At 36.3% G+C, this 10,848-nt stretch overlaps 2 protein-coding genes and 1 long non-coding RNA gene across 3 annotated transcripts in view; 2 read left to right on the top strand and 1 right to left on the bottom strand.

Moving 5' to 3' along the window:
• Positions 1-10,848, top strand: part of LOC123871404 — a 383,067-nt gene that overhangs the window by 240,622 nt on the left and 131,597 nt on the right. The window lies entirely within an intron of this gene.
• On the top strand, positions 146-7,232 carry LOC123871374 (gephyrin). The gene is made up of 10 exons (XM_045915153.1): positions 146-592; positions 753-1,510; positions 2,898-3,052; positions 3,679-3,820; positions 4,688-4,767; positions 5,245-5,351; positions 5,563-5,722; positions 6,254-6,365; positions 6,527-6,732; positions 6,878-7,232. The coding sequence occupies exons 2-10, from the start codon at positions 757-759 to the stop codon at positions 7,016-7,018; spliced, it is 1,857 nt and encodes a 618-aa protein (XP_045771109.1). The 5' UTR covers positions 146-592; positions 753-756; the 3' UTR covers positions 7,019-7,232.
• LOC123871388 (transmembrane emp24 domain-containing protein 2) lies at positions 8,656-10,601 on the bottom strand. Its single transcript, XM_045915173.1, has 4 exons — positions 10,324-10,601; positions 9,776-9,957; positions 9,374-9,520; positions 8,656-8,971 (listed from the first exon to the last, which is right to left on the bottom strand). Exons 1-4 carry the CDS (start codon positions 10,463-10,465, stop codon positions 8,822-8,824), a joined length of 621 nt encoding a protein of 206 aa, XP_045771129.1. The 5' UTR covers positions 10,466-10,601; the 3' UTR covers positions 8,656-8,821.

Raw genomic sequence — 10,848 nt, 5'->3', positions numbered from 1 at the left:
ACGCAATTCTGAAGCGCAGCCTGCAGCGTCGTACATTTTTAACGGTTTTCATACCTTCAAGGGCTCAAATTAGTAGGATTCACCTCATATCATCTGGCAACGTTGATGTCAGCTGTCATCAATCATATGGAATTGACATTTGCAATACCTATATTCTCATTATATTCTCAATTCAAATTACATTTCCATTTTCCACCATTTCCATTCCCTATTGTTTTTACACCTAGTTACTTTAGCGTAAGCAATTTTATTTTTAACTCACAGAGCTCTGTTTAGATAGTTCTCATTTGATTTTTAAAGTGTGCGCCGTTTTTAAATACCGTCGCATCGATAATATATATAGTGTCAATCAAAAGCCGTGCCAAATTTATTTGTTCTAATAATAAATAAATCCATTCTTGAACTAAATTATATGGCTCGAGTTCGCCTAGTGAGTAGTATAATTAAAATTAAAACTCAGGTGCTTACTTTTGATAACGACCATCAAATATTTACATAAACAAATTTTATCAGCGAGTTAAGTTAACTTGTTTTTATGGTGTAATAAAAGAATAAAATTTCATTTGAAACACTGCTGCAACACCGTAATAACGTAAGTTATTTTTTTTTTATTAAGTTTTAGTAAGTAACTACTTGCTAAGCTTCAAAAATATATTTTAAAAAACATGTTAAGTAACTTAATTTTTTCGTTGATGAATAAAGACATAATTACGTATTTTATTTAAATATTTTAATGGCATTTTACATTTTAGAAAAATGGTGAAGGCAGTTGCAATTATTACAGTCAGTGACAGCTGCTTCAAGGATAATTCTCAAGACACATCCGGACCAGCGCTATTTGATTTTTTAACAGAAAAATTTCCAGAGGCCAACATACATACAATAATTGTACCAGATGAAAAAGAAATAATTGAGCGAGAGCTTAAATACTTTTGTGATTCAAATATTGATCTGATTCTAACAACTGGAGGTACAGGTTTAAGTCCTCGGGATGTAACTCCGGAAGCAACTAAAGCAATAATTCAGAGGGAAGTGCCGGCTATACCCATTGCAATGACAATAGAAAGTCTTAAGAAGACTCCCATGGCTATGTTGTCTAGAGCAGTCGCTGGCATTAAGGACAGAACGCTTATAATTAATTTTCCAGGAAGTAAAAAAGCTGTCACCGAATGCATTGAAGTTGTTAAAGTAGTTTTGTCTCATGCTATTTCACTTATAAACAACGAGCTTAGTGAAGTTAAAACAGTTCATGACAAAATGCAAGTGGATCATATTTGTCCACATAAACGGAACAGTGCAGTGGATTTATCAAAAGTTGCATTAAGACCCCGAGAATCTCCTTATCCGATGATGGGGATGCAGGAGGCCTTCAATACAGTTGATGCTGTGATGCTGAAGTGGGTGGAGAGAATAGAAGTAATTCCTTTAGAACAGTGTATGGCCCATGTTGTAGCTCAGGGCATAATCGCTAAGGAGCCATTTCCTCCATTTCCAGCATCTGTTAAAGATGGTTAGTCAAAATAATATTTTTTCTAATATTATGAAATTGTACTTAATAGGTACTTTTCTCTTTATTTATTTGTGCTGGTGTTATGAAAAGAATCACTAAAGGCCTGTTTCACAAACACCAGATAAACTTTATCTAGGTAATGAATTTTGACATTATGACAGTTTTTTTTTTTGGGAATCTGCCCTCCGATTGTGTAAGAAAAACATATTCATGGTTATCGTTATCGTCAAGAATATCGAAATAAAATTTGGCTGTGCAAAAAGGTAAACAGCAAATGAACCAATCAAAGGGCAGAATTTCTTGACGATAACGATGACCATGAATACGTTTTTCTTACACAATGGGGGAGCTGTTCAAATGTCGAATTTATTCCTTAGATAAAGTTTATATGACGGTTTTGAAACAGGCCCTAACCTATTTGTTTAAACTTTGTTAGTTAAAAAGAATTTCATAAGACTCAGTAACGCTGTAGGCAAAACCTACCTAGTTTGTTTTAAAACTTAAAAGAAAAAATATAAATAAATTATTTTCCAACCATGGAAAAAAACCAAGTTTGCATTATAGTGAAGTTAATCTATTCACTTTATTACATACTTATATTAATTCTTTGACTACCTAAGTACCTATATATTCCCACACGCTACATAATGATGTCAGGTTTATAAGTAGGAACCTAAACAAAACCAATTTTCACATTTGCAAGCCTATAATTTTACAGACATAATATGTTATTATGACATCAGTTTTGCAATTTAAGTCATTTTAGCATGCTAAATTACACGCACATAGTAGTGAATTTACACAATTGTATTTAGAGGCCATATTCCAATTCAATGTTTGTAGTATGGCCATAACTTTTGTTAAACTTTGTTGACACAACTTTTCTTTATATACTTACTTAAAATAATAATCAAGGTCATGATATGATAAGTAGGTATTAACAAATAAACCCAAAAAAATAATGGCTTCAATCTTCATGTTCATATTCACAAGAGGGATCCTTCTGAATATCGCTATCAACGGGTTGACAAAATCAAAAGATCTGAAATATACTAGTGAGCTGACCCAGAAATTCGGTAAAATACTTAAAGAAAAACGCTTAACGCACTTATCATATGTGACAAATAAGAGGTCAAAGGTTGCTGAATCACTCACAGGCCATATTTACTTGCAAGGGACATACTTATCTCTTCGAGAGCTCACCTATACAACACTGGACTGAGGCATAAAAACATTGCTTACCCTAGAAAAAAGGCCAATACTCATTTTTCAATATGACCTACCAGTGTAAATTCCTAGTGTAAATAGGTACCTATCCTAAAATAATTAATGCCTTCCACTCTGTCTTGGAATCCCGTGGACGCCACTGATTATTACTTACTCGTAGGTTACGCTTGCCTCAGCTTGGACGGCGCTGGCACGCGCAAGGTGCGGGCCGCTGTAACGGCGGGGGAGACTCCGTTCACGCCTCTCGCTCCCGGCGAATGCGCCAGAATCAACACCGGAGCGCCTTTACCCCTAGGCGCTGATTGCGTTGTACAGGTAACTCGATATTATTTACTTTTTTATTAGCTGATGCCCGCGACTTCGTTCTCGAACTCATTGATTTTCCGGGATAAAAAATTTCCTGTGTTAATCCAGGGTATAATCTATCTCCATTCCAAATTTCAGCCAAATCTGTCTAGTAGTTTTTGCGTGAAAGAGTACCTAAGAAACATCCATACATACAAACTTTCGCATTAGTAGAATGTAGATAGGTAACAGTATAATTCTATCATTTCAAATTCAATTCTTTACAGTACATTCACTACATACCTACATAGTCTGTGCCGCAAAGCGCATGCGTGTCACACGCACAAGTGTACGAATTTGCCTTCGCTTTTTAACCCCCGACCCAAAAAGAGGAGTGTTATAAGTTTGACGTGTGTATCTCTGTATCTGTCTGTGGCACCGTAGCGCCTAAACTAATGAACCGATTTTAATTTAGTTTTTTTTTGTTTGAAAGGTGGCTTGATCGAGAGTGTTCTTACTGCCCAGAAGGTGCCTATTGACTCTTCTTTTAAACGTACCAATATTATAGCTAAGGCTAACAGGGAAAACATAACCCGGAAGGGCATTAGTGATTAGCATATTCTATAAGATAACTATATTGCTACTATATATTTTAGGTTGAAGATACTAAGCTAATCTTGGCTTCTGATGATCATAAAACTGAATTGGAAATTGAGGTTCTTGTGGCACCGCAGCCACACCAGGATGTACGACCCATTGGCTTTGACATCCCTGTTGGCTCTATGCTGGTCGAAAAAGGTAACCGTCGTACTTTAATATATTATAATTTAATATAATAATTATTACATATATATTCTAGCTAGATAATGCCTGGGATTTCGCGTGGATTTAAGTTTTGTTATTAAAATGCCGGGAGCACTTTTTCTAATTTTCCGAATAAAAGTACCCTCTATTAATCTTCAAGTCTTTAATTACTATAATGCAAAAATCGAGTCGATCCGTTACTCTGTTGCAGCGGAAACCAACAAACAAAAACAATTTCACATTTATAATGTTAAAATAGGTATAGGTATGATTATTTGTTAATATAATATTACTAGCCCGGAAATTCATTCGCGTGATTTCATTCGTTAAATATGCAAAACATAGGTTATATATGGATATTTTCCTGGTATAAGTAAAGATTAACTTTCTCTTGGTAGTGGCAGCCACTTGACAAATCAATCGATTTCATCGAAGAAGGGAGATTTTTTATTTTATTCAGATACAAGTTAGCCCTTGACTGCAATGTTATCTGGTGGTAAGGGTGATGCAGTCTAAGATGGAAGCGGGCTAACCTGGAAGGGGTATGGCAGTTTTCATTAAACCCATACTCCTTTGGTTTCTACACGGCATCATACCGGAACGCTAGATCACTTGGCGGCACGGCTTTGTCGGTAGTGGTAACTAGCCACGGCCGAATCCTCCCACTAGACCAGATCAGAAATTTAGAAATAATAAAATTCCAAACCCCTGCCGGGAATCGAACCCGGAACCTCCCACTGATAAGACCACAGCACTGACCACTACGCCAGGGAGGCTGTCAAGATACGCACCTTGAGGATCTACAATATAGATGTGTGGGCTCAAAGATTAAAGGCTTACATTTATGTATTTGATTTGTAGGTGACGTGATAGGCGCCGCACAGATTGGTATTTTAGCCGGAGCTGGTTACCAGAGTGTCCCTATATTAGCTTACCCAAAGGTAAATATATCTGTTAATCGAAATATCGTTGCCACATAACTGCGCAAAGTTTATTAGTTTCCTATTGATATAATAGGTACCCTATTGATAGTGGACTAAGCCGAAAATCGTAAGAATTTGCCTTTATGCCTGGACTGGAATCCTATTACTAAACCTCCGCTGTCCATCTGTCAGTCTCTATCAGCTGTATCTCGTTAACCATAATAGGAAGAAAGTTTAAATTTTCATAGAATATATATTTCTATTGTCGCTATAATAACAAATAATAAAAAATTCAAAACAGCCGAAATGAAAATTAAAAAATATGAAAGTGTTATATCTGTTACGATGGTACAGAACCCTACGTGTGCACTTGACTGATTTTTAAAATATGAATGTACGTTTCTTGCCTCTATTCCGCGTACGATTGTCCGCTCCATTGTTTACCTTGTAGGTTGGTGTGGCCTTGTGTTTTACTTTGACTTCTCTTGGTTCCAGGTAGCAATCATGTCAACTGGGAACGAATTACAGGAACCTTCAGACAGTGTCCTACGCCCATCTCATATCAGGGACTCTAATAGAATTATGTTAAAAGCATTGCTCAAGTAAGTGCCACTTCTAAAGAGCAGCCACGAAGCCACGCTAGCACTGAAGAGGTTTATTCAGCCTTCCTTCAAAAATCCTGTACATATGCACAAAAAAAGCAAACGAACACAACTATGTATTTTTTTTTAAACTGCCAGTTCTCAGTGAATTAGTTTCATAATGCTCCCTGCGGAAAAGGATCGCACTAGATTTAGACCTGTTGTGTTACAGGGAGCACGGGTACGAGAGTATAGATTGCGGCATCGCACGCGACGAGCCGTGTGCGCTCGCGGCGGCCATCGCCAACGCTCTGCCGCGCACCGACATACTCATATGCACGGGAGGCGTTTCTATGGGAGACAGAGACTTGCTCAAACCGGTTTTGATTAATGTAAGTACTTGGGCCTTGGTGGTAATTTAACAACCGCCTGTTCTAGTGCCCAACAAACAACTTAGACCTTAAGCAGCGTAGTGGCAGAAAGTTGACAAATCTGGGTAGCTAAAGGCGACATATCAACCAATCGCGTGCACCCACCATTCGCCAGCTAATCGTCAAGTTGTTTACCGGACACTATACAAAGAGGCGAAAACATGATATCATTTTCTGCAAGAATCATTATTATCAGGGCGGTCTATTTAGTTTGTCTTTATTGGCCAAGTGGTGAAACGCTTTTTAGTTCTCGTATAACTTTTCTTAACATTTGCTGCATTAAAAGGCCAAAATATTGTCAAAGACTTTTAATATTTTTCTGTATTTGAGGGTACATTGTGAAAGCTATAAATTAATTCCCTGTAGTACAGACCAGAGGTTAATTTTTTTGTGCCCTGTGGCTGTAAGAGACACTATGATTGTTGAAATCTGAATTGGTTTCCTATTTGGTTAAAATTATAAGCATCACAAATAAATGATAGAATTTTTTAGGATTTCGGTGCAACGTTGCATTTTGGACGTGTGTGCATGAAGCCTGGGAAACCGAGCACTTTTGCCACTTGCGAGTTTGAAGGGAAGACCAAGTTTATTTTCGCTTTACCTGGTAAGTCAACAAGTTATGAAATTTGACCATTTTTCTACTGCAGTCATGTGCTTTGTGCGTTTTAACTTGCAGGTCCCATGTTCGACTCCCGGCACCCGGCAAAATATGTCTTAACTGGTATCACTAAAGGATCATTCTGCCCATTGTTCTTTCCAATCTAGGTAATCCAGTGTCGGCCTACGTGTGCTGCCTGCTGTTCGTGGTGCGCGCGCTGCGGCAGTGCACGCGGCGCGCGGCCGACTTCGCGCGCCTGGGCGTGCGCCTCGCGCACGACGTGCACCTCGACGCGCGCCCCGAGTACGCGCGCGCCGTGCTGCACTTCCCTAGCACGCAGGACTTTCCCGTTGCCACGCTGCTGGGGAACCAGGTCATTATGCTATAGATATTGCCAGGGATTTTATGTTACGAATATTCGCATAGCGTTGCTTTAAGTTCTTATACCACGCAAGTCAAAGTTAGCGAATTTTAATTAGTTATTTTATCTTAATAATAGCATTGTGGTGTGTTTACAGTGCAGTAGCCGGTTGCTGAGCGCGTGCGGCGCCAGCGTGCTGCTGGAGCTGCCGGCCGCGTCGCCGCGCGTGCCGCAGCTGCGCGCCGGCGCCACCGTGCCCGCCCTCGTCACCGGCAGGATCGATCTCACTAGACTCTAACCTTGTTACTTTACTTGGGTTTTATAATTGAATCGGTCATTTCAAAAACCGCTCAAGTCACATAATTATATTTTTTTAAGTACTCAATAAATACTCTTTCATTCAGAAGTAAACGAATTCCGAAGGAATTTTGGGCTGAATTTAGTGATTGAACTTTATAAGGAAGGTTTTTATCCAAGTTTTTACATCTATCTTTGAGGAAGCGTTTACAGCATAAAAAGCATTTTTGAGAAAAACGTGACATATGCAGTTTTTCAAATGATTGATACAATTATTGTATAGACTTGAATTCTTAGTTCCTTTTTAAAAATCATTTTAGTGATAAGGCCGCCTTTGCACCCTAGTACAATAATAATTGTCTTCCTGCTTGTTTGTAATTTGAAAGTGTTAGTTAATTTTATTTTGCAAAATTTTTGTTAACTGTGTTTTAATAATGTAATAAGTATATAGAATCTATGTTTAATATAATCTATATTATAAGGAGGTAATATTTGTTACTTTGCATGTAGGGGGAAATCTCTTGAAGTTATGATCCAAATCTGAACATTCTTACACTGATTACATAATCCCTTAGTGTTATAAGGCTATAAATTATATAAACCAGATGAAGTTGTAAGCAAAAGCTCGTATCATGTTTAATGTATTTCTTATAATAAGCTGTGATTCTTGACCTAAAGTTGCAATATTATAAGTTTCAAAAACTTTTCTTAAAAATTAGGTGCTAAAGTACATTGATGTAAGGAGTAAAGATCTATAATAAAGGATGCTAAATTATAAAAAAGAAATGAGAAATTAGTGATTTCTCAGCTTTAGTACAAACAAAACAACACCACATTTACAAACAATTTATTTTATTATTTAACGAAAATTTACAGTTTAAGATATTTTCTTAAAATGTTATAAACAATATTTATGTGAAAACAGGATTGAAATAACTTTTTTGAGATGATGCAATTTTAACCCTATCACTTCAATCTCAAAGTTAGCTCTAAAAGAATTGACATCCACATTAATTTTAAATGCAACATCTTTGTATAAAATTATTGCATCCATCTTCTATTTAACGATGTTACTTAGGAAAAAACCGGCCAAGTGTGAGTTCACTCGCGCACTGAGAGTTCCATACTCGGATAAATCAAAAACTATTATGCATAAAAATAAATAAAAATCTGTTTTAGTATATACAGGTAAAGCCCTTTCATATGATACTCCACTTGGTATAGATATCTTACTTTGAAAATTAAAACACATTTTAACTTTTTTAAATGATGTTACCTTAAATTCGCAGTTTTCAGATTTATTCCTGTACTTGTGTTATAAGACCAATTTACCTGCCAAATTTTATGATTCTAGGTCAACGGGAAGTACCCTATAGATTTTCTTGACACGACAGACGGATGGATGGACAACAAAGTGATCTTATAAGGGTTCCGTTTTTCCTTTTGAGGTATGGAACCCTAAAAATGAAAAATGTAATGTATGATAAAGTACTTATAGTAAGCAAATATGATAAACTATTATTAAAGACAATTTGCATTAAAAGAAATGATGGAAGTTTGATATATTTTACTTTACAAAATAAACAGATCAAAATATTACAATTGTTTTATTTACAAGTTGCTCCTCATTTATATTTCTTTAACTAATGATAGCTGTGTTACCAGTAGAGTTCATAATAAATAACAGAAAAAATTGTGTATTTTCACACATCATGCAACATACCAAAATTGTTTTGCATTTCACAGTCATCAATATAAAAATTTATTAAATACTTATAAACTTTCTACACCACAATAACAAACTTTAGACGACTCGTTGCACTTCAAAGAACCTCTTGAGATAGTAGACTTGCCCCAGAGTCATGACTAGAAGCACCGATGCTTCAAATATAGACCACATAACAACACGAGAATTTGTGCTTTCATTGATGGATCGATGAATTCTGTCTCGTACCTGCAGATTTGAAGAGGAAACATTATTATATCCATATTATATAAGGATTCATGACAATTGACATAGATGAGAGATGAAACAGGCCAATCGAATTATTAATAAGTTCATTACATTTAATAATCTGATTAGTTGACTGAAAACATTTTCACTCTGCTCTGCTTCAGTGGATAGGCACCTTATCCTGGAGCTATAATAAGTATATGAAAATAGTCCACTGAGGAGGGACATTTTGTTTTTTTGCCCAGATAAAATTCTTTAACAGTAAACTAAGTCAATGCCAAATATTTTGAATGTCCATCTGAACAAACAATACAACATGAATGCCTCAGAAAACACATTGAGTTGATTTATGTGGTACATATCAATAAGTATTAATAAATGAATAGACTAAGTAGAAAGTACCTGCATATATTCTTGCTCGTTCTTTACAGTCTTGAGAGTGGAACCCAATTCTTTAATCATTTCCTCTAGCTTATTGTGATCAACTTCCTTGTCTTTGTCATCACCTTTATGAGGTGCTTCTCCTACTTCAAAGTTAAACATTACTACCTGAAAATAAATAATAGATAGTGATTGTACTATGCATTATTATTGTTCTCAAATTGAAAGCTTTGTATTCATTTTATTGGGTTGCTTAGAAAGCGATTTCATACAAGACATTGTCTAGGCTCATCCCATCAGCACAGGTGAGGTATTGCAGTAAAGGGTTTGGGTGCCTTGCCAATAAAGGTTAGTCTGAGTGCAAGCTCTATAAATTCTGTTAAGGAGTTGATGTGTTAAGAATATATTAAAATAAAACTTCACCTTAGGTGTCATCGTAGACATTTGATTACTGAAACAATAGGTGTAACGACCAGAGGTGGGTGCAGAAAACGTGTACATTCCAGAAGATTCCCTCTCACCCCGATATATCACTGTGCCATCAGGACCAGTGATCTTTACATCTATATCTAAGAAACCACCTTCAGCTATTTCAAATGTAAGCCCTGAAACAAGGATATGTGCCATATGGAGGTTGTTTACAGCTAAAGTATTGTACAAGCAATTCTTTGAACAAAATGAACTCTGATTTTCTGTGATAAAAGTAGGTCCTAGGACGCATGCTATCTTTGTATCTTTTAAAATCAATTAAACAGATGAGTTGTCAAAAGGTAACAGACAGACAGACACGCTTTCGCATATGTATTATTATAAAATTATACAGGTATTCTAGATAGCTCTGTTGGAAATATGTATGTTGACAATAATTTCATAGTAGGTTATTATGAAATAATTATTAAACACAATATACATAATGGTAGTTTTCGAAGTTCAAACTATAGGTTAAAAAGCAATAAATTCTGGAACTTTACCCATTTTAGTGTCGGCTTCAACATTTTCAAAAAAACATTCTTCGGCGTGTGCGTCCACCGTGATAGTGTAACAGTTTGCCGTTGATACAACTATGGCTAAAATCATTGAAATAACCCATAAAGATTTAGATAAATTATGCATTGTGAAAACTATTTGAACTACGATTTTCACTGGAATAGTTTAATAGCTGCTTTCAATACATTAATAGCTTGTTTTCTTTTATTTAACACTATTTATTTCATACACAAAACTAAGGCCACGTAATGACAAATGAGTGACGGCACAATGACAGAAAATGGAGATTGGCATTTGATGACGCTTATTGGACGTTAGTAGGTGAACCACAGATTATACTTTTTTTTTCTCTCTCTCGTCTGGCTTTACAAAGATTAGCCAATGTCAAGTTTGTAGTTATTTGTAACAAGTTAGTTAAACTATACAAGTATGGACCCCGTCTGTGCCGGCGCTCGCCGACACACGCAACGCACCCCCTTAGAGGGCTTTCAGGCAGGCAATCCAGGGAA

This window comes from Maniola jurtina, chromosome 13, assembly GCF_905333055.1.
Source record: "Maniola jurtina chromosome 13, ilManJurt1.1, whole genome shotgun sequence".
NCBI lineage: Eukaryota > Metazoa > Arthropoda > Insecta > Lepidoptera > Nymphalidae > Maniola > Maniola jurtina.
The sequence above is the reverse complement of the archived record's forward strand: the minus strand, read 5'-3'. Positions and strand labels throughout refer to the sequence as shown.

Bases quoted from the DNA above. Each gene is read 5' to 3' on its own strand.
- LOC123871374 (XM_045915153.1), top strand. From the start codon at position 757: ATGGTGAAGGCAGTTGCAATTATTACAGTCAGTGACAGCTGCTTCAAG. The intron at 1,511-2,897 runs GTTAGTCAAAAT...ACTTACTCGTAG, and splicing joins TCCAGCATCTGTTAAAGATG to GTTACGCTTGCCTCAGCTTG. The intron at 3,053-3,678 runs GTAACTCGATAT...TATATATTTTAG, and splicing joins GCGCTGATTGCGTTGTACAG to GTTGAAGATACTAAGCTAAT.
- LOC123871388 (XM_045915173.1), bottom strand. From the start codon at position 10,465: ATGCATAATTTATCTAAATCTTTATGGGTTATTTCAATGATTTTAGCC. The intron at 9,958-10,323 runs GTAAAGTTCCAG...TCCTTGTTTCAG, and splicing joins TGAAGCCGACACTAAAATGG to GGCTTACATTTGAAATAGCT. The intron at 9,521-9,775 runs GTGAAGTTTTAT...ATTTATTTTCAG, and splicing joins TGTCTACGATGACACCTAAG to GTAGTAATGTTTAACTTTGA.